The sequence below is a fragment of the Colletes gigas genome, unplaced genomic scaffold, assembly GCF_013123115.1.
Source record: "Colletes gigas isolate AHSC1104 unplaced genomic scaffold, ASM1312311v1 Colletes_gigas_Sc00059, whole genome shotgun sequence".
In the NCBI taxonomy this organism is placed as follows: Eukaryota; Metazoa; Arthropoda; class Insecta; order Hymenoptera; family Colletidae; genus Colletes; species Colletes gigas.
Genome location: NW_025106688.1, coordinates 415,957 through 435,915, shown reverse-complemented (window position 1 = coordinate 435,915; position 19,959 = coordinate 415,957). Strand labels below are relative to the sequence as shown.

The following is a 19,959-nucleotide window of genomic DNA, read 5'->3' as shown; positions in this document are numbered from 1 at the left end:
TTATGGGAATGCGAACACCTTACGTTGAATAAGATTCAACCTGTCTTATAAAAATCCAGAAGGACTATCAAAACTCGCCCGACGAGATTTTCACAGAAAAAGGGTGAATGCCAGTTCCAATACACAATGTTGTGAACAAAAATCACCCACATGAGATTATACACGCCCCACGATTGTCCACAGTGTCCACAAGTATCCACAAATAATCCTTTCAGGCACTAATCACTATGCAATTAAATAAACACGTACCGCGATTACGTTATTCGTGAATGTCTATGTGTACGTGTATCACGATTCTTCCAAGTTACTTACGAATAAAACTGTTATTAATTTTTCAAATACACTTCAATTTAAAAATGTAAACAGGAATTTAATAAGTATTCGCTGATTGTTTATATCACTGTATTTCTTACATGCTACTTAATACATAACTGAATCAAATATGTCTAAAATGTGTCGCGTGAACAGTGGCGGATTTAAGGAAAAAGGCCCAGGTGGCAAACGTCCTGAGGGGCCCATTTTTTCGGGAAAAATGAAGAAATAGTTTACTAAAAACGGGCTAAGTGTAGTAGTACAGATGTAATTATATTACTATGTAGTTTTATACATGTTTACACATGATACTTATTATGTAGTTTTAAATCCTCGCCTTGCTTTCTGTTCAGCAAATATTTCGATTGTCGAATACAAATCAATTTTATTCGCAACTGCTTTTTCGATATAAAGAATACTGAAGTCATTAAGGGTTTCCTCAGCTAGAGTGGCACGACGATATTCTTTGATTCTTTTCAAAGAGTTCATGCCCCTTTCAGCGCTCGCTGTGGTAACTGGTAATGTTAGGTACAATCTGAACAGACTACAACACTCTGGAAAGCTGTCCATCAAATTATGTTTCACAATAAATCCCAAATACTGCAAAGGACTGTCATTTGAAGAATCATGCTGTTGCGCGAAATACAAATCAGCGAAACTGGACAATTCATGTTTGAGATCAGTTGTAAAGAAATCAGTATATTTCTCTAACAAAATACTTGTGCTGGTCTCAAAATCACTTGGTTTCATGCTGTGCAGTATTTCAGGCATTAAAAAACCAAAAACGTTATTAATCTCTTTGAAACCGTTTGCACGATCCTGTAATTCGCAACACATTGTATCGAGAACTTCGTAATAACTGGCTCGATGCTTGTCAGGCGTCTCTAAAACACAGTCAACGCTATTTTCACCAGGCATTTTCTTAATTTTCCGTTTTCTTGCAACTGGAAAATCAGCACGTTCCAAGCTCATTTTTCCCCACTGACTTCTCGCTTTTGTGATGAAATTATTGTAGGCGCTTTCATCCCTTAAATCTCTCATTTTCTTCAATGCTGCTGAAGTGCAATGCTGCGCCGTTATCAAGTTTAATTCTTTCTTCTGCAGTTGAATTTGCGCAACACTGATTATTTCAAGCACAGAATGTCACCATAACAAATTCAGAAAAAATAACCAATTTAATGAAGAAAGCAATGATTGAGCAGTCATTATGTCATCTCCAGTAGCTGCGTCCCTTGAAATTTCCTTCTCCAGACAATCCACGATGCACTCGAAATTTTGGATGAATGCTTCCATAGCTTTTATACGTGCAGCCCAACGGGTTGTACTTAAACCTTTAATGTGGAGTACTCGTTCGCGTGATTTGTGAGCTTCATCGTATGATAATCCGTCTTCTGTGTCTGCATCGGATTCGAAGATCTCTTTTTTAAGGTCTTTTAAAAGCTGAATGCCAAAACTGTTGGAGTTCCGTGATGGATTTTTGCTTGCTTCTAAAAGTTCATCCCATCGTCTGTGAGAATGCGCAAAGTAATTGTAAATTCTTTGGATTATCGCAAAAAACACTTTAATCGAAGAACTCGCATTTTCTTCCGCAGCATGCACCAAAACCAAATTTACATCACCGACATATTCCTTCATTTTCGCTTGCAAACCACCTTCACGTCCTGACATTACCGCTGCACCGTCATAGGCCTGACCAGACAAATACTTCTTCTGGAAACCATATTTATCAAACAATATGGCGGTTATAATATTGCAAATAGATGTAGCATCCCCTTTTGTCAGTTGAACGAAGCACAAAAAACTCTCTTTGATACATATTGCAGACGCAGTTGAACCTTCATTCTGAATAACAATGTATCGTAACAAAATAGCCATTTGGTCCAAGTGAGCAATATCCGTCGTTGAGTCAGCGATAAACGTGAAAAATTTGGCACCTTTACATTCATCAACAATAAACTTTCTGGTCTGATCAGCTAATGTACTGAGTAACTCATATGTTATTGTTTTACTTAAATATTTGATTCGTTCTGGTGATTCAAGATGCGCATGTAGAATAGGATTATGGCGAGAAATCAATTTAATGATACTCAAATAAATACCGGGATGCTCAACCTTTTGTAAATTTTCACGGTGACCACGAAAACCAACGCCCAAACCAGATAAAGTTTTCACAGTGTCAAAAAGTATATTCAAAATTGCGTGCCATTTCTTAGCTTCTTCGCTTATTTGTTGTTCGAGTTTATGACGAATATCATTTTTCTGGAGAAATGTTGCAGCAGCGACTGCATTGCTGAGATGGGCTTTACTTAAACTATGTTGTGTGGCCGATTGATGACAATGTTTCCAGTCTGTGAAACCAACGTACCAAATGCTTTTTTTCGCAATTTCATCGCCAAATAACCAACAGTAGTGACAATAAGCATAATTTTTTGTTGGTGAATAAGATAACCAGGGACTGTAGTTATCCTCCATGAAAGGCTTTTTTTTGTTCTTATAATAAAATGAAGAGTTGAATCGACGTTTGTCACTCGATTGTTTGAATTCCCCGCCAGGCATATCACATTCTTTAGGCTGGCAAGGGCCTGTCAACAAAAGAGCTCTGATTTGATCCACATTCAAAGAAATCCCACTAGCAATATCATAAAGACCTTTATCATTCTCAAATTCAAAAATTTTTGGTGTTGATCCAGTAGGAAGCACAGATGTTGTTGCTGGTCGATATACCTTTTCGTTTGATATATTCATAGACGTAGAATTTACGGGGTCACTTTCATTAAACTTTTCTGCAACATAGCCTGTTCCACTGGACGTTGCAATGACAGGTTCATTATGAATAGTAGATTCGCCTTGACTGATCACAGGTTGATTGGTTGCTTCATTTACAGTCGCATCTTCACATTCGGCACTATCTTCATTTTGGTTTTTAGTAGAGATAACAGAACTACTTTGAAAGAATTTTCGGACTTTTGCTTGTCTTGGATCATTCGCTGCCTCTTCCATCTTCCATTTCTCTTTCTCTTTCCTCTTCATAAATCCACTCTTCGGTTTCTTATCCTTATCCATTATTTGTGAGGCCTTATTTCCACTTGCGATTAGTCGCGAAACTACAATATCCTCTGGCGTATATGGCACGCGACTGACGGTTCCGCGACTGCCGGTTCCGCGCGGTTCAAACAAAAGAGTTTGTAGCCGCACGACACACATTGTTAGTCGCAAGTGGAAATAAGGGCTGAGAGCAGAGATGGGCAAAATTTTTATTCAAATAAATTTCGTATAACGAATGAAAGTTAAAAAAATTATTCGTCATGTGTCGAATAAAGTTGACTCGGGTTCGTCGCATAAAGTAAATTTTTTTATTCGTCGTACGTTTTAATTTTGGCGTCGAATAGATTTTTCAACTTCAACTTTAACTGCAACTTCAACTTTAACTTTAACCTTATTCGACGCCGAATAATTTTCTGGCGCGTGTTCAAGCCGCAAAGAACCGGGGATTGAGGCCTGGCGCGCGCATTACAATGTAGTATCGCCCAATAACGGTCCTCGGCAGGTCAAACACGCGCTAGAAAATTATTCGGCGACGAAAAAAGTTAAAGTTGAAAAATTTATTCCATGCTGAAGTTGAAACGCTCGACGAATAAAAAATTAACTTTATTCGTCAAATAATCTACGGTTAAAGTAATTTGTATTTGATACGTTTTTTAAATAATTGTTTATTTAGTCAATGCCCAACTCTGACTCGTGGTGACTTTGCGTGGTGACGGGGGAGGAAGGCCGGGGCGCAACTACACCTGAAGTCCTGAACGGCACGCGTCGAGGCAGCCGTTTCCGGATGAAAATTGGAAACCCCGAACGCTTCCAGAAGGATCGGGGGTCAACTGGGCAGCCGGTAAACGAATGGGCATGATAGAGTGAGAGTTTTGGAGCGGAAGAATGCAGAACGTGCAAGCGAGACTGACAAGGAACTATCGCGAACGGTCCGGCTTCGATTTTGATGAAACTTTGTACACTTATAAAGCAGCCAAAAATAATCGACACGTATTTTTTTTTAGCTGCGGTAACTCGAGTTTAAGAGGTGAAACCACCCCTTGAAGTTTTGGCTCGAAACGGCTATCTCGAAAACGGAAAGAGATACAAAAAAATTGTTAATGGGCGAGGTTGATGGTTTCTTATGTACAATAACATGGTGTTAAAAAATTTAAAAAAATACAATTTGTTTATAACAAAAAAAAATTTATTAACTTAATTTTTCATTTTATTGAAATTTTCATAATGACAAAAAATGACGAGCATTTTATTCCAAATCCATTGGTATGCGATTTTTTAAAATTTCCTCCTACAGTTTTGCAGATTTTGATGATTTACATCTTGCGAGCACATCCATTATGGTAGTAGCCGTTCTAACTTTGATTTTAATGAAGCACTGTAGGCTTGCACTACTTCTAGAGGACAAAATCGGGAAAAATACAAGAATACCAATTTGTTGATGGAGGCTTCGTTAAGAAATTATTAACGTTTAAACTTCCGCCCGTACTGAATTTTTTTCTCCGAAATTCCCAAGATTTCGGGGGAATGTGTAATGACCAAAAGTGATTGTAATCGACCCCTGCAACCGAAAATAATTTTTTCAGAATGGTTTGAAATTTTTTAATTTTGTTGAAAAATTTCACACATTCTCGAATTTTTTTCTCAAAAGTGCGTAGGACTTCGGGGGTATATATATTGACCAAAAGTGATTGAAATTGACTCCCACAACTGAAAATAATTTTTTTAGAACGATTTGAAATTTTTTTTTTTCGCTGAAAAATTTATGCACCTACGTACGCCCTGTCGATTTTTCTTAAAAATTCGTTTTTCATTTTTAATAATTTTGTTTGACGCCCTACAAAAAAGCTGGGCAATACTTTTTTGTAGGTACCTGCGAGCTCTACTTCAGAAAAAAGTTTCATTGAAACATATTCACTATTGTAGGAATTATGGCTGTTTGAAGATTGGACCATTTTTATGGGGTTTTTCTCATTTTGCGGGGTCAAGGATCAACTTTTTGCATATTTTTGCGATTTCTACGTATTCTTGATTAAAATACGCGTCGTTTGCATTTTTGAAAATTAAAATCCTTCAATCCGTTCAGAAGTTATGACATTTTAAAGATCCGCATGAGGGATCCGTCGGACAACATTTCTGGCCATAAATTACATTTTCGATTAGGAATTTTTTTCTCGAAAGTGCGTAGGATTTCGTGGGTATATGTATTGACCAAAAATGATTGTAATTGGCCCCCGCAACCGAAAATAATTTTTTCCTGGAGGATTTGAAATTTTTTAATTTAATTTTTTAATAACTTTTTAACGAAGGCTCAATCAACAAATTGATATTCTTGATTTTCGTCTTATTTTGGCCTCTAGAATCTCCCATTAAAATTTTTCCCTATGGTGGCCGAACTTTTCCAAATCCATTGGTATGTAATATTTTAAAATTGCCTCTTACAGTTTTGCAGATTTTTATGATTTACATCTTGCGCGCACATCCATTATTGTAGTAGCCGTTCTAACTTTGATTTTAATGAAGCATTGTAGGCTTGCACTAAATTATATAGTAACAAGTAACAAGTAACAATAACAGTAACAAGTTTCTTAACAGCAATGAAAAGATTTTTTTTTATGCCCACCTATGACATTGTGGCAAAGGGGGAGCGATTTATAAATTATAAATACATACAGTGTGTATACCAGGAGATAAAGATACACTTATTATTCTCATGATGTACTTGCTTTAAAATACAAATTGAATAAATAAATATTGTCATTTCTGCGGCTCGCCTATCATGCAGTTTACGCACGTTATCTAAATCTTCACTGTTGTGAAAGCATTCTGTGTAATTTGTAAAATAAAAATACGTGTCAAATGAGATTAGTATGTGCATCTGTATCTCTGTTGTTATTAACATTCTTTAAAATCGAGACGGTTTTTGTAATAAACATGATAAAATGGGTATATTGAAATGGAGTTTGTATTATACCTTTTGATAACGTGACATATCGTAAAGTTAATTAAATTGATTGCCCTTGTCATGTGAAAATAATATTTGTTGGTAGATAAGTGGGAGAACTTGGATATATACAGGGTGTTCGGCCACCTCTAGCAAAAATTTTAATGAGCGATAGTAGAGGCCAAAATAAGACAAAAATCAAGAATACCAATTTGTTGATGGAAGCTTCGTTAAAAAGTTATTAACGTTTAAAGTGCCGCCCTTACTGAATTTTTTTCTCGAAAATGCGCAAGATTTCAGGGGTATGTCTATTCACCAAAACTGACTGTAATTGAACCCTACAACCGAAAATAATTTTTCCACAACGATTTGCAATTTTTTAATTTTCTCGAATAATTTCACACATTCTCTATTTTTTTTCTCGAAAGTGGGCAGGATTTCGTGGGTATGTCTAATGACAAAAACTGATTGTAATTGACCCCCGCAACCGAAAATAATTTTTTTAGAACGATTTGACAAATTTTTTTTCGCCGAAAAATTTCAGCACCTACTCGATTTTTTTTCTCGAAAGTAGATAGGATTTCGGAGGTATGTGTACTCACCAAAAATGATTGTAGTTGACTCCCGCAACCGAAAATAATTTTTCCAGAACGATTTGAAATTTTTGAATTTAATTGTTAATAACTTTTTAACGAAGCATCCATCAACAAATTAGTATTCTTGATTTTCGTCTTATTTTGGCCTCTACCGAGGTGCCGATTCTGGGCATTTAAACGTTGCACTTATCCAGCCAATCTTTTGTTGCATATATCCAGCTTTTACTGTATTCGGAAAGATGGTAAATATTAATCCTATTAATGTAATAACTTTACTGTCTGCTGCGTTTGTTGAGTGGAACCAGGGACCCATGCCAATTAATAGCGCAGAAGAAAATTTAAGGGATGTATTATTCGATTTAATTGTAAGAAGTGTCGAAGACACGGCATTCCTGGTTGAACATGAAACGTGTGTTGAAATGGACGGGACGCCTATCGACCAAGAAAATCAGGATGCTGATTTGAACTGGTTGTGGGTAGATGAAGAGGAGGAAAATAGGACACCGAATATTCCAAACATATACGAACAAGACGTTGTATGTCATTCGAATAAGGAATACATTCCATTCGAATATAAAAGGAAAGCTGTGGCGTACTGGAACAGCGGGAAGTCGAAGCGATTAAAATTAGACACCGTACGTTCCAAATTCCGTCACGTGAAATCCGAAAGAATGCTTCGTAAATGGGCTTTACAAGTTGAACAAGGTGGCACAAAAAAGGAAAAGATAAAACGTATTGCAGAGTATACATTTAATAAATTTATGGAAGCTCGGCAGTTAAGAGTAATTGTGCATGAAGTAGATCTACGGCGATGGACTTTACAAGCGAGGGACATAGAAAATTTACAAACATTTAAAGCCGGATATACTTGGCTATATACTTTTAAAAAGATGTTTAGATTAGTGTCCAGAAAAATTACCAGATTTGTAACCACAAATATGGTAAATCGAGAAGACGATATTCATTTGCAATGCAGCGCATTCGTGAATGAAGTAAAATCATATACAGGGTGTTCGGCCACCTCTAGCAAAAATTTTAATGAGCGATAGTAGAGGCCAAAATAAGACGAAAATCAAGAATACTAATTTGTTGATGGAAGCTTCGTTAAAAAGTTATTAACAATTAAATTCAAAAATTTCAAATCGTTCTGGAAAAATTATTTTCGGTTGCGGGGGTCAACTTCAATCATTTTTGGTGAGTACACATACCTCCGAAATCCTATCTACTTTCGAGAAAAAAAATCGAGTAGGTGCTGAAATTTTTCGGCGAAAAAAAATTTTTCAAATCGTTTAAAAAAAATTATTTTCGGTTGCGGGGATCAATTACAATCATTTTTTATCATTATACATACCTCCGAAATCGTACGCACTTTCGAGAAAAAAATTCCTTACTGAAAATCCAATTAGGTGCCTAAAGGACAATGTTAAGTCATAGAGGGGTTTACTGACCCAAGAGCGTACAGCCTATGCTATACACCGTTGGAAAGGTCTCGCCAAGGCGAATCGACTGATACCGTTTTTAACTTCGATATCAGATGGGATCATGTCGAAAAATGGCCTTAAAGTTCGAGATTTTGCGGTTTTGAACAAAAGAATCCGGTCGTAAAAGCCCATCCGGCCCGAGGGACCTCGGGTAGGCACCTGAGGGAAAACCGAGCGGTGTAAGCGATACTCTAGCAGATTGGGACGGCAAATGTGCCCCACCACCTTCATTTCAGTGCCGTGTTGGGCCTGCGTTTGCCGCATGGGCCCCGTTCGAAATGCCCAGGGCGAAATCGCCAATGGATCAGTTGTTTTTCATGAACATAATATATTCATGATAGACGATTCGCAGGTATAAGTTGGGAATGTGCAGGTTAGTATTCAGACTAATGCGTCACTTACAATAGTGAATGGAGTGACATTTTATTGATTGAACGAAACATAATGATGTGAATACTGAATACTAACCTGCACATTCCCAACTCATACCTGCGAATCGTCTATCATGAATATATTATGTTCATGAAAAACAACTGATCCATTGGCGATTTCGCCCTGGGCATTTCGAACGGGGCCCATGCGGCAAACGGAGGCCCAACACGGCACTGAAATGAAGGTGGTGGGGCACATTTGCCGTCCCAATCTGCTAGAGTATCGCTTACACCGCTCGGTTTTCCCTCAGGTGCCTACCCGAGGTCCCTCGGGCCGGATGGGCTTTTACGACCGGATTCTTTTGTTCAAAACCGCAAAATCTCGAACTTTAAGGCCATTTTTCGACATGATCCCATCTGATATCGGAGTTAAAAACGGTATCAGTCGATTCGCCTTGGCGAGACCTTTCCAACGGTGTATAGCATAGGCTGTACGCTCTTGGGTCAGTAAACCCCTCTATGACTTAACATTGTCCTTTTTCAACGGAGAAAAAAAATTGCAAATCGTTGTGGAAAAATTATTTTCGGTTGCGGGGGTCAATTACAATCAGTTTTTGTCATTAGACATACCCACGAAATCCTGCCCACTTTCGAGAAAAAAAATAGAGAAGGTGTGAAATTATTCGAGAAAATTAAAAAATTGCAAATCGTTGTGGAAAAATTATTTTCGGTTGTAGGGTTCAATTATAGTCATTTTTGGTGAATAGACATACCCCCGAAATCTTGCGCATTTTCGAGAAAAAAATTCAGTAAGAGCGGCACTTTAAACGTTAATAACTTTTTAACGAAGCTTCCACCAACAAATTAGTATTCTTGATTTTCGTCTTATTTTGGCCTCTACTATCGCTCATTAAAATTTTTGCTAGAGGGGCCGAACACCCTGTATAGCCCGAAATGAACCACACAATATTTACAATTCCGATCAAAGTGGTTTTAATTTAGAATTACATTCAGGGCGCACTTTGGCTGAAGAAGGTATAAAAATCGTAGAAGGAGGTGTTCAATCAGTGTCATCCACCACTCACAGTTACACCATCCAGCCAATCATTTCAGCTGATGGACAATTACTGTCACCATTATTTATTGTACTGAAAGAGAGTACAGGACATTTCGGGCCGATTGTGGAACAACATTTATTTCGCCCTGACAATGTATATCTTGTAGCTTCAAAGTCAGGCAAATTAACTACGGACCATTTCAAGACCTGGTTAAGAGAGATTTACTTCGCAAATACTGGGGCCGCAACAGTTCTAATTCTTGATTCCTGGAGTGGTCACTGTAAGAAGACGGTGAACGAAGTTACTCCCGAGGGTAAAAATGTAAAACTTTTTATAATACCAAAAGGTGGAACAAAGTATGTTCAACCACTGGATGTTTACGGTTTCCGCACTTGGAAAAATTTCGTCCGCCGATTTTCCGATATAGTTCTCGTTTTAAATCACGACATTAATCTCCACGCTAGGAATAATATAATTAAACTTCAATCTCTGGTCCACAATCAATTTTCATCGTCAAGGTTCCAAAATTTTATTAAATACTCCTGGTATAAATGCGGATATATAGATGAAAAGCCAAATGCATTCCAGAATCCTGTTGAGTCCTGCTATTCTGTTGAAAATGAGCCAACATGTCATATTTGCGGTGACGTAGCAATAATTAAATGCGCATGGTGTAAGAAATCTTTATGTTTCAAACATTTTTTCGACGAGTACCACTATTGTCGGAACTATATAGAATAATTGTTATACACACTGCATATATTTATAATTTATTAATCGCTCCACCTTTGCCACGATATCATAGGTGGGCAATAAAAATAATTAATCCTTTCGTTGCTGTTAAGAAACTTGTTACTGTTATTATTACTCGCTACTTATTACTGTATAATTTAGTGCAAGCCTACAGTGCTTCATTAAAATCAAAGTTAGAACGGCTACTACCATAATGGATGTGCGCGCAAGATGTAAATCATCAAAATCTGCAAAACTGTAGGAGGCAATTTTAAAAAATCGCATACCAATGGATTTGGAATAAAATGCTCGTCATTTTTTGTCATTATGAAAATTTCAATAAAATGAAAAATTAAGTTAATAAATTTTTTTTTGTTATAAACAAATTGTATTTTTTTAAATTTTTTAACACCATGTTATTGTACATAAGAAACCATCAACCTCGCCCATTAACAATTTTTTTGTATCTCTTTCCGTTTTCGAGATAGCCGTTTCGAGCCAAAACTTCAAGGGGTGGTTTCACCCCTTAAACTCGAGTTACCGCCACTAAAAAAAAATACGTGTCGATTATTTTTGGCTGCTTTATAAGTGTACAAAGTTTCATCAAAATCGAAGCCGGACCGTTCGCGATGGTTCCTTGTGAGTGTGACATGGAAAGCGCGAATATATGTATAATAAACAGAACTGAGCTGTATTATAGAATTATAATAAATATATTATTATCCTGACACAAACAAGTTGGAATTACAAAACTATTCCTATAGTATGCGGTATACATATCAGAATTACAAATAAATTTACGCGTGTACGGTATGAAAATTATGACAAACAAAAAAAAAAAATTTTTTTTTCCAAGATGGGGCCCTGGGAGGCCGCCTCGGCGGGGGCCCAGGTGGCACCTGCTCATTTGCCACCCTGTTAAATCCGCCACTGCGCGTGAACTAGCTTGACTGATACTGTTTTACGACTGACTAACTGGCCGAACACGTGCCGATGCTGCCCTTTGTCTCCGCTGTGTGTGAGAGAGATAAGCGAGGCGAGTGATGTAGAATCGGGGCCTGTTCGGCATTTGTTTCTCTGAACCTCGTCGATCGATGGCACAGTCAGCTGCTAGTATTGTTACATTCTTCGACGTGAACGTAAATCGATGCGAAAATTTCATTTATCCTGCGATTCCTTTTTATATTTTTAAATTGAAGTGTATTTGAAAAATTAATAAGAGTTTTATTCGTAAGTAACTCGGAAGAATTGTGATATACGTTGTTCAGGCGTGCATCCGGGCCCCCCGACCTTGTCCCCGCGGTTTATGGCTACGGCTAGCGTGCCTTCGGTCATCGGCAACGGCAACGGTCGGACCAACGTTCGAGTCCCCGACCGATCCATTGTCACCAAAGTCATTCAAAATCATAAACCCTAAGAGTGCAACATTTGCCGAGCACGTGAGCTGCCATCAGCCACTTTACGGCTCCTTTTTTTCTGCACTCATTGTTTTTAATCCCAGGGACCTCAGGAACTTTCCCTGTACGGAAAGTTCCTACGCCGTACACTTCCCCTCACAGTCAGAAATAGTTACACCCACTACCATCGCCAACCACCTATCAGACAAAATTCGTACACCCCCATCCACAACATTTTCCACCAATAGAAATAGATCCGAGCTTATGTAAACCGTGAACATCGCCAAAAAATGTCTCTTCTTCTGTGCAAAGTCAACCGAAACATACAAAATAAAAGAACACACAAAACCGTCCTCAGTGCATTATCTATACGTAACCTGCTCCGACGGCATTAATTTGTTAAACGAGCAAGCCGGGTTCGCGACTTCAGAAACGTACAATTTCTCACAATAAAGTCCGCGAGCATATCCGGTACACACGTACACGTAGACATTCACGAATAACGTAATCGCGGTGCGTGTTTATTTAATTGCATAGTGGTTAGTGCCTGAAAGGATTATTTGTGGATACTTGTGGACACTGTGGACAATCGTGGGGCGTGTATAATCGCGTGTGGGTGATTTTTGTTCACAACATTGTGTATTGGAACTGGCATTCACTCTTTCTCTGTGAAAATCTCGTCGGGCGAGTTTTGATATGCCCTTCTGGATTTTCATAAGACAGGTTGAATCTTATTCAACGTAAGGTGTTCGCATTCCCATAAGTGGACAAAAATCTAAGGCTGTCGATAATGTCGGTAAGCAGAATTTTTCATGCTGCGTGAGAACCACTAGCACTCGCCTGCCGCAACCGTCCGCGCGAACGCAGCTGTTTAGCGGATTGTCATTCTACAGGCGGAACTTTAAATGTTAATAACTTTGCAACGAAGCCTCCATCAACAAATTGGTATTCTTGATTTTTGTCTTATTTTGGCCTCTACTATCGCTCATTAAAATTTGTACTATAGGTGGCCGAACACCCTGTATGTACCTAGATAGCAAAGAAACGGTTACAAACCTAACCTCTAAAAACAAAACAATTGCAATAAATAACGTAAATATAGAAATCCGCCCAATGGTACTACCGGCTGTAAGAATCATACTATCAAATATCGCACCTATAATACTCAACACAGCTATTGTTGCGACGCAGGATGATGATCGGTCTTGGTGAAACGCGATTGTTTGCGGTCGCTAATTCTCCGTATAAATTAAGGTGCGAAAGGTGTGAAGGGATGTGATTTTTGACACAGTAGATTAACAGTTAACTAGTTTAATTGACACACTGATGCTACAGGTATGTCTGCGTTCGGAGTGGTCTTTACGTGTGGTCTGTTTGCTGGTTGATTGATTGATTGATTGACTGATTGACTGATTGACTGACCGACTGCTTTCGTGATATACGGATAAAGAGCCCCCTAGGCGATCGGGGCCCTGGCTTATATGTATACCCCTGGTCCCGATCGTCCTTTGATTTTCCTTCGCGCCGGGTGCAAAAGTTCTCGGCGCATGTCGTGGAACATTCTCGGTCCTTCGAGGATCGCGAATATTCCGCGACACGCGCAGCCGATCGATCTTGCGCCCGGCCCGAATCGGTTGCACACGGCACCGTTTCTAATGGGCCTCAACAGCTATCGAAAACGTTTTCAGAACAAACAATTGTTAGAATCGAATCGGAGACGGAATAGGCCGAACGCCGAATTTGTTGTGTTTATATACAATCTGTAGATCATTCTCTCTCTCTTGTTCTCGGGCTGGGCCCCCTCCTTTCAAACACGTATATACATCGTACGCATAGGTATAACGCTTGCTACAGTTCGGCCACGCTGGACAATGCAACGTCCTCGTTGCAGTAGTGCTTACAATACATGTACATTTTCTTTTCTTTTCACAATATCTCCTTGATTACATTTACTCTGCCCCGTGTGTACGGTTTTCGATAATTTGAAACGTCGCTGACATATTTAAGTCGGTCTGCTGGTACAATTCCACTATATTCACGCTGACTTTGACGTTCGCCTTCAATATCCTTGATTAAATAACGATCATTTCCTAATACTTGGGTTACTTGGTACGGACCACGATATTTTGGAGTTAGTTTACGGCTTTCTCCAGTAGACGGGGAGTCGCTTCGCAGTAATACAATATCGTCGACTTTAAAAACCCGAGATTTTTTTCTACCCTTATTGTACTGGTCGCTTAGTTTAGTTCGATTCCGTTCTAGCAACTCGGAAACGTCTTCTTTTATCGCTACGTTTCCTAATTGTCGGTTTAGCGCGTGAATTTCATCAACAAGCGGAGAATCGGACATTGCCGTTGCTCGGTAGTTTAGTACAATCTCGAAAGGAGTTCGTTTTGTTACCTTATGTTGGCTACTGTTAATCGCAAATTGTACTTCGTATAGTTTTTCGTCCCATTCGAGTTCATTAGTTGTCGTCGCAAGGCAGTGCGTGATTACGCGGTTTAGCCGCTCGACTTGTCCGTTAGCACGGGCTGCACCTACAGCAATTTTTACATGCACAATTCGTAACTCGCAACAAAAATCCTCAAATTCTTTCGCGGTGAAGGCTGAGCCTCGATCGGAAATAATGCGCTCAGGCTTACCATAGTGCATCATAAGCTCGCGTAGAAATCGAACGGTTTCGCACGTCGATGTATCGGTTACAGCTTTTAGTACCACGTATTTGCTAAAACCGCATATCGAGGCAACGACATATTTATTGCCGGACGCCGTTGTTACTAAAGGTCCTAAATGATCTACGTGAATGGTGTGAAAGGGGCGGTCCCCTTTCGACAGCGGATGCAAAAACCCTTCCTTTCTCCCCGTCGGTGTCTTATAGTACAGACATTGTATACAACGGTTAATGTATCGCGTTACAAAATCCCTCATATTCGGAAAATAGTAAGTTTCGTTTAATTTTGCAAGAGTTTTATCAATGCCTAAGTGGGCCAGTGAACGATGGGCATCCGCAACGACATCGTATTTTAACTCGGTTGGCACATACAACCTCCAAGTACCTTTCGTGGTTTCGTACACTCGTGCATTATACATAGTGAACTTTTTGTGCGTAGATTGGTTACCCTGCTCTAATTCATTTCGGATTTCAAGTATTTCTGGATCACTACGTTGCATAGCTGCAACCCAGTCGGTATTTAAAGTAATTCCTAAGATTGGAAGTCCTATCGGTTGTATAGTTTCGCTTGGTTCGACGGGGTTGCGGCTCAGAGAATCTGCTATGATGTTCTGCTTGGCGGTATGGTACTCTACTCTATAATTAAATTCTGACAGTCTTACGAACCAACGACCAATTCTAGGGTTTAGCTCCCGTTTGTGCTCTAACAATTTAAGGCTATTGCAATCCGTGCGTATGACAAATTCAATTCCCAATAGGTACACGCGATATTTTTCTAATGCACACACGACGGCTAGAGCTTCGAGCTCATACGAGTGATAGCGAGATTCTTCCACAGTGGTTTTGCGACTATAGTAGCTTCTAGGGTGCAGCTGTTTATTTTGTTGCTCCTGTAAAAGTACTGCGCCAAGCCCTACGCTACATGCATCGGTATGCACTTCGGTCGAGGCTGCCGGGTTATACATTGCAAGAATCGGTTTTGATAAAAGTTTCTTTTTTATCTCTTGGAAAGCTACTTCCTGTGCGTCTCCCCAATGGAACACACTGTTCTTCTTTAATAGGTCAGTGATCGGGCTTATGATAAGTGCGAAATTCTTTACGAACCGTCGAAAATAGTTGGCTAGCCCTACGAAACTTCTAACTGATCGGGCATCTGTCGGTGTAGGAAATGCTTCAATGCTTCGCAATTTTGCACTACTGGGCTGAATTATACCTTTCGTTATTTCGAAGCCTAAATATTGAAACCGCGTTTTAAGAAAATGACATTTCTCTAATTTTATGGTTAAATTTGCATCCCGGAGTATTTCGAATATCACGCGCAATTTTGTTAAGCCGTCCTCCACGCTCACGGATGGTATTATAATATCATCAATATATGCCATAGTTATGGTGTATTTTAAGTTACCTAATATCGTGTTGATTAGGCGTTGGAAAACAGATGGCGCATTGCACAAACCGAAAGGCATCCTTCGAAATTGGTAGTGACCATCGGGCGTTACAAAGGCAGTTTTTGCTCGCGATTTTGGATGTACAGGTACTTGATGATAGCCACTAAATAAATCTAAACTAGTAAAATATGAATTTTCCTGAAGTTTATCTAACTGATCATCAATTCTCGGTAGTGGATATTTGTCCTTAACTGTCATCTTATTTAACGCACGATAGTCGACGCATACCCTTATTTCGCCGTCACGTTTTCTTACAAGCAGGACCGGACTCGCAAATGGTGAGACGCTGTCCTCGATGATGCCGGCGTCCTTCAGCTCGTGGATGACATCCTTCAACTGGTTCCGTTCGTGATACGACAAACGATATGGGCTGTAATAGATCGGTTTGTCATGCTGCGTCTCGATCTTCATCTCTGCCTTGTTGGTACACCCAATTTGGTATATGTTCCTGGCGATGAGATCCCTGTAGTCGTTCAGCAACTGGAGGACTCGCTCTGCATCTTCGCCGCATACGTCCGTGTCGATTTCTTCCAGCTGCACCGGTTCCACGTTGATTTGCCGGTCAGCGTCGCGCCTCTCGCAGTGCTCGCCTCGTGCAATTCTTTGCCCTGATCGGACAGTTACAGCTTCACCTGTGATGTTCAAAACGGGAATTACAGTTCGCCCATCAGTATCAGTTTCAACAATACATCGCGGTGTAGCCGTTCCGGTGGGTCGCAATCCCCCCTCGACGCACAGCTCCTGGTTTGGAGGAGCGCCGGTCACCGCTACGCAGCTAATATAATTATTTGGTATCACCTGGTCGTCCCGCGCTCGAAACGTTACCCTTCCAGGCGTAGCGTCTGTGTCTCGAACCAATTCGTCCACGGACGCTGCTATACGCAGTTCTTTGTTGGTGCTTAGGATGTTCACCTGGGGATGTTCTCTAAAGGGGTGCCCTACCAACATTGGAACTTCTTGCGATTCTTTCGGAACGACGTGGGCGTCCACTTCGACCTTCACCCCATCAATTTCTAGTGGTGCCGTGAACGTACCGATGGGTGTAACAAACCCACCGCCGTAGCCGACGAATGGCCTCAGTTCTTGTCTTCGGTATGGTATCCCTAGTGTGTCCATTACGTCCTCTCGTACAGCGACCGCGCTGCTGCCAAGGTCGATGTAGCATCTCGTACGCCTACCGCTTAGAAAAGCATCTTTGAAATATTTATTATGAGTATCAACATGCATCACCTGACCGCGAGTCGTTGGCACCGGGGCCATCGGTATCGATGTCCGCTCCTGTTTATTGACAGTTGCCAGCTCACATGTACTTACAGTTCCGCGAGTAGTGTCCTTGTCGGCCGCATTTGAAACACGTGACAGGTTTTTGTCGTGGGCACACCCTAGCGGTGTGACCTGGCTGTTTACAATTGAAACACTTCGCGCCGTTGGACTGACCTCCAGCGGTGTTTATCGTGCTAACGCGATCTCGAAATCCCTTTGTCTCTACAGGCTCACGAATATGAACACTACCACTTTTAAGATCAGGCAATAGTTTACATGGTTTTTCATACCTGCTTAACGGTCCTAGATAGTCTTTGAATCGCAAATTATTGAGTCCATCAACGATCCATTCGATAGTTTCCCGGTCGTCCATCTTCGCTTTGTTGCACCTGGTTAGTTTTTCATAGTAGTACTCCACGATATGCTGATTTCGCTGCCAACGGTAATTTTGCGCCTCCGCTCTCGCGCTCGAGGGACTTACATCGGTTGGAAAATTTTCCCGAAGGAGCGTCGTCCATTCTCTCCAAGTTCGCTCCTGTCTAGGGAGACTGTCCCTCCACCGTCGAGCTACTCCACTTAACTTTGAGAGACCATAGTGTCTTATGGCCACATCGTCCCATGCGTAGAGATCGCCATACTCTTCCACCTTGTCGATCCATCGCTCGATGTCGATATCGCTTTTGACGGGGTCGAACTCGGGTAGTATTTGACCCATATTTTGGAAAAATCGCGTATCTCGACGATCTCCATATTCGTCCGCGTGTTGTTCTTCGAGATCTTCCACGCCGCATCGTACCGGTAACTCCTTTTCAGCCATCTTCAGCGGGTCTTCCTTTATTTCGCACCTCACGCCACACAGTATTCGCCCTTCTGGCCTGTTCGCGTCGCGAATTTCCAAAACCGCACCGAATTACTCACTTTCGTACCGTGTACGCACTCCCACGCAATAATCGATCTCGCACTTCACCGTGTTCCACACGCTTTTCTGTTCACGAAAAAGTCACACTGCCAACGCTATTACGGTTAAATGATCCCACGAAAGAAACGGAACTAGAAATAGAAATGCCAAATACACCTGAACACATGAAACCAATCTCGCTAGACGACTCTAACACAACAGAACTAACAGTAAGAAGATTAGATAACTCGATTGCAGATAAAATAAGTAGCAAAAGACAGTTATTCACAACTCCAGAAGAAAGTAACACAAAACCAGTAAAACTAAGCGATCTTGAATTCAAATCACCAGGCGCAATATCCAGAAAACCCCATAGAAACCCTGAACCAGTTTCTAAGATAACAAAACGGCCCCCATCACCCGCCTTTTCGCTAGATGAAATCGACGACATGATGGAACCAGCCAAAAACTACATTGAAGACCAAGGAAACAACCACGTGCTAAGTTATATACAATTTAAAAGCTTCCTAGAAAACTCAATCACAGCCCCAAACCCTTTAGAAATTTCAAAAACATACACAACCAACACTCTCGTCTTAGCTGGAATGATTCTAAAAATCCATCCCTTGCTTAATGAACGTAGCATGAAAAATAGACTACACAAACTACACAAAAAAATAATCCAGAACTCCTCAACAAAAACAGCCGCCAACTGGTCATCGGAAATAGAGAGTGACTCCTCTTAACCACAAGGAAACATATTATTCAATGGAATATAAATAGCTTTTACACGCAATACGAACAACTCAGCTCCTTCTTGACCAACACAACCCATCCATCATTTGCCTACAAGAGACAAACCTCAAAAAACACCACCTCCCAAGACTCAAAGGGTTCGTTATCTTCAACAAAAATAGAGACTGCGATAATTACGCGAGAGGGGGAGTACTCATCGCAGTATCCGAAAAATTCAATGCCGTCAAAATTCCGTTAAACACAAACCTAGAAACAATCGCAGTCACAGTACTACTTCCAAGCAAGATACACATATGGAACATCTACCTCCCGAAAAGCCATACCATAACCCCAACTGACTTAGAAGCGCTTACAAACCAACTTCCAACACCCTTCATACTAATGGGCGACTTCAATAGTCACCATTATATTTGGGGACCGTACAAAATAGACGGCCGCAGGAAAATAATTGAGCATCTACTCGAAGACTCCGACATCATTCGGAATCGGGAGTACTGGGTTGAAGTGGTTAGTCACCACTGCTAAAAAGCGTCCCTGAATAGCGATATTCATGATGAACAGTTCATCTGCGGCCGCAGCATCGATCACGTGAACCTTTTGTTTATATTTCCTGCCAATTCTCATTGAACCGGATATATGTTCCTGTTGAAGATTTTTGAATAAGTCTCTTGCATGTTCTTTATGATTTCGCAGTTTTTCTTATCTATAGATGCTAAGATTTTAATCACACTCATGGAAATCGAAAAGATGGCCAACTTGAACATGTTGTAGTGAATAGAATTCATGGCTCTAAACATGGCGGACGTCTCGGCAGTGAAAATCGTAGCTTGTTTAGGGTGGTCCTTTTTGGCTCTGCTCCTGTATTGATTTTCAAGTGTCTGAATATGTATTTCTCCCAAAAGTGTAATCAAATTTTAAAGTGTAAAAAATTCATAAATATCTGTTTCTTTTCGTGCAGATGTACGAGGATCTCCAGTAAATAAAATTAAA

The 19,959-nt window shown here is 40.3% G+C and overlaps 1 protein-coding gene across 1 annotated transcript; it reads right to left on the bottom strand.

Moving 5' to 3' along the window:
- Positions 1-627: 627 nt before the first annotated feature.
- On the bottom strand, positions 628-3,375 carry LOC122403525. Its single transcript, XM_043407081.1, has 2 exons — positions 1,484-3,375; positions 628-1,432 (listed from the first exon to the last, which is right to left on the bottom strand). The coding sequence occupies exons 1-2, from the start codon at positions 3,373-3,375 to the stop codon at positions 628-630; spliced, it is 2,697 nt and encodes an 898-aa protein (XP_043263016.1).
- Between the last annotated feature and the right edge of the window lie 16,584 nt (positions 3,376-19,959).

Excerpts from the sequence above, each read along its gene's own strand:
- LOC122403525 (XM_043407081.1), bottom strand. The coding sequence starts at position 3,375 with ATGGATAAGGATAAGAAACCGAAGAGTGGATTTATGAAGAGGAAAGAG. Across the intron at positions 1,433-1,483 it reads TTGCTTTCTTCATTAAATTG|TGTTGCGCAAATTCAACTGC; the intron begins GTTATTTTTTCT and ends TGAAATAATCAG.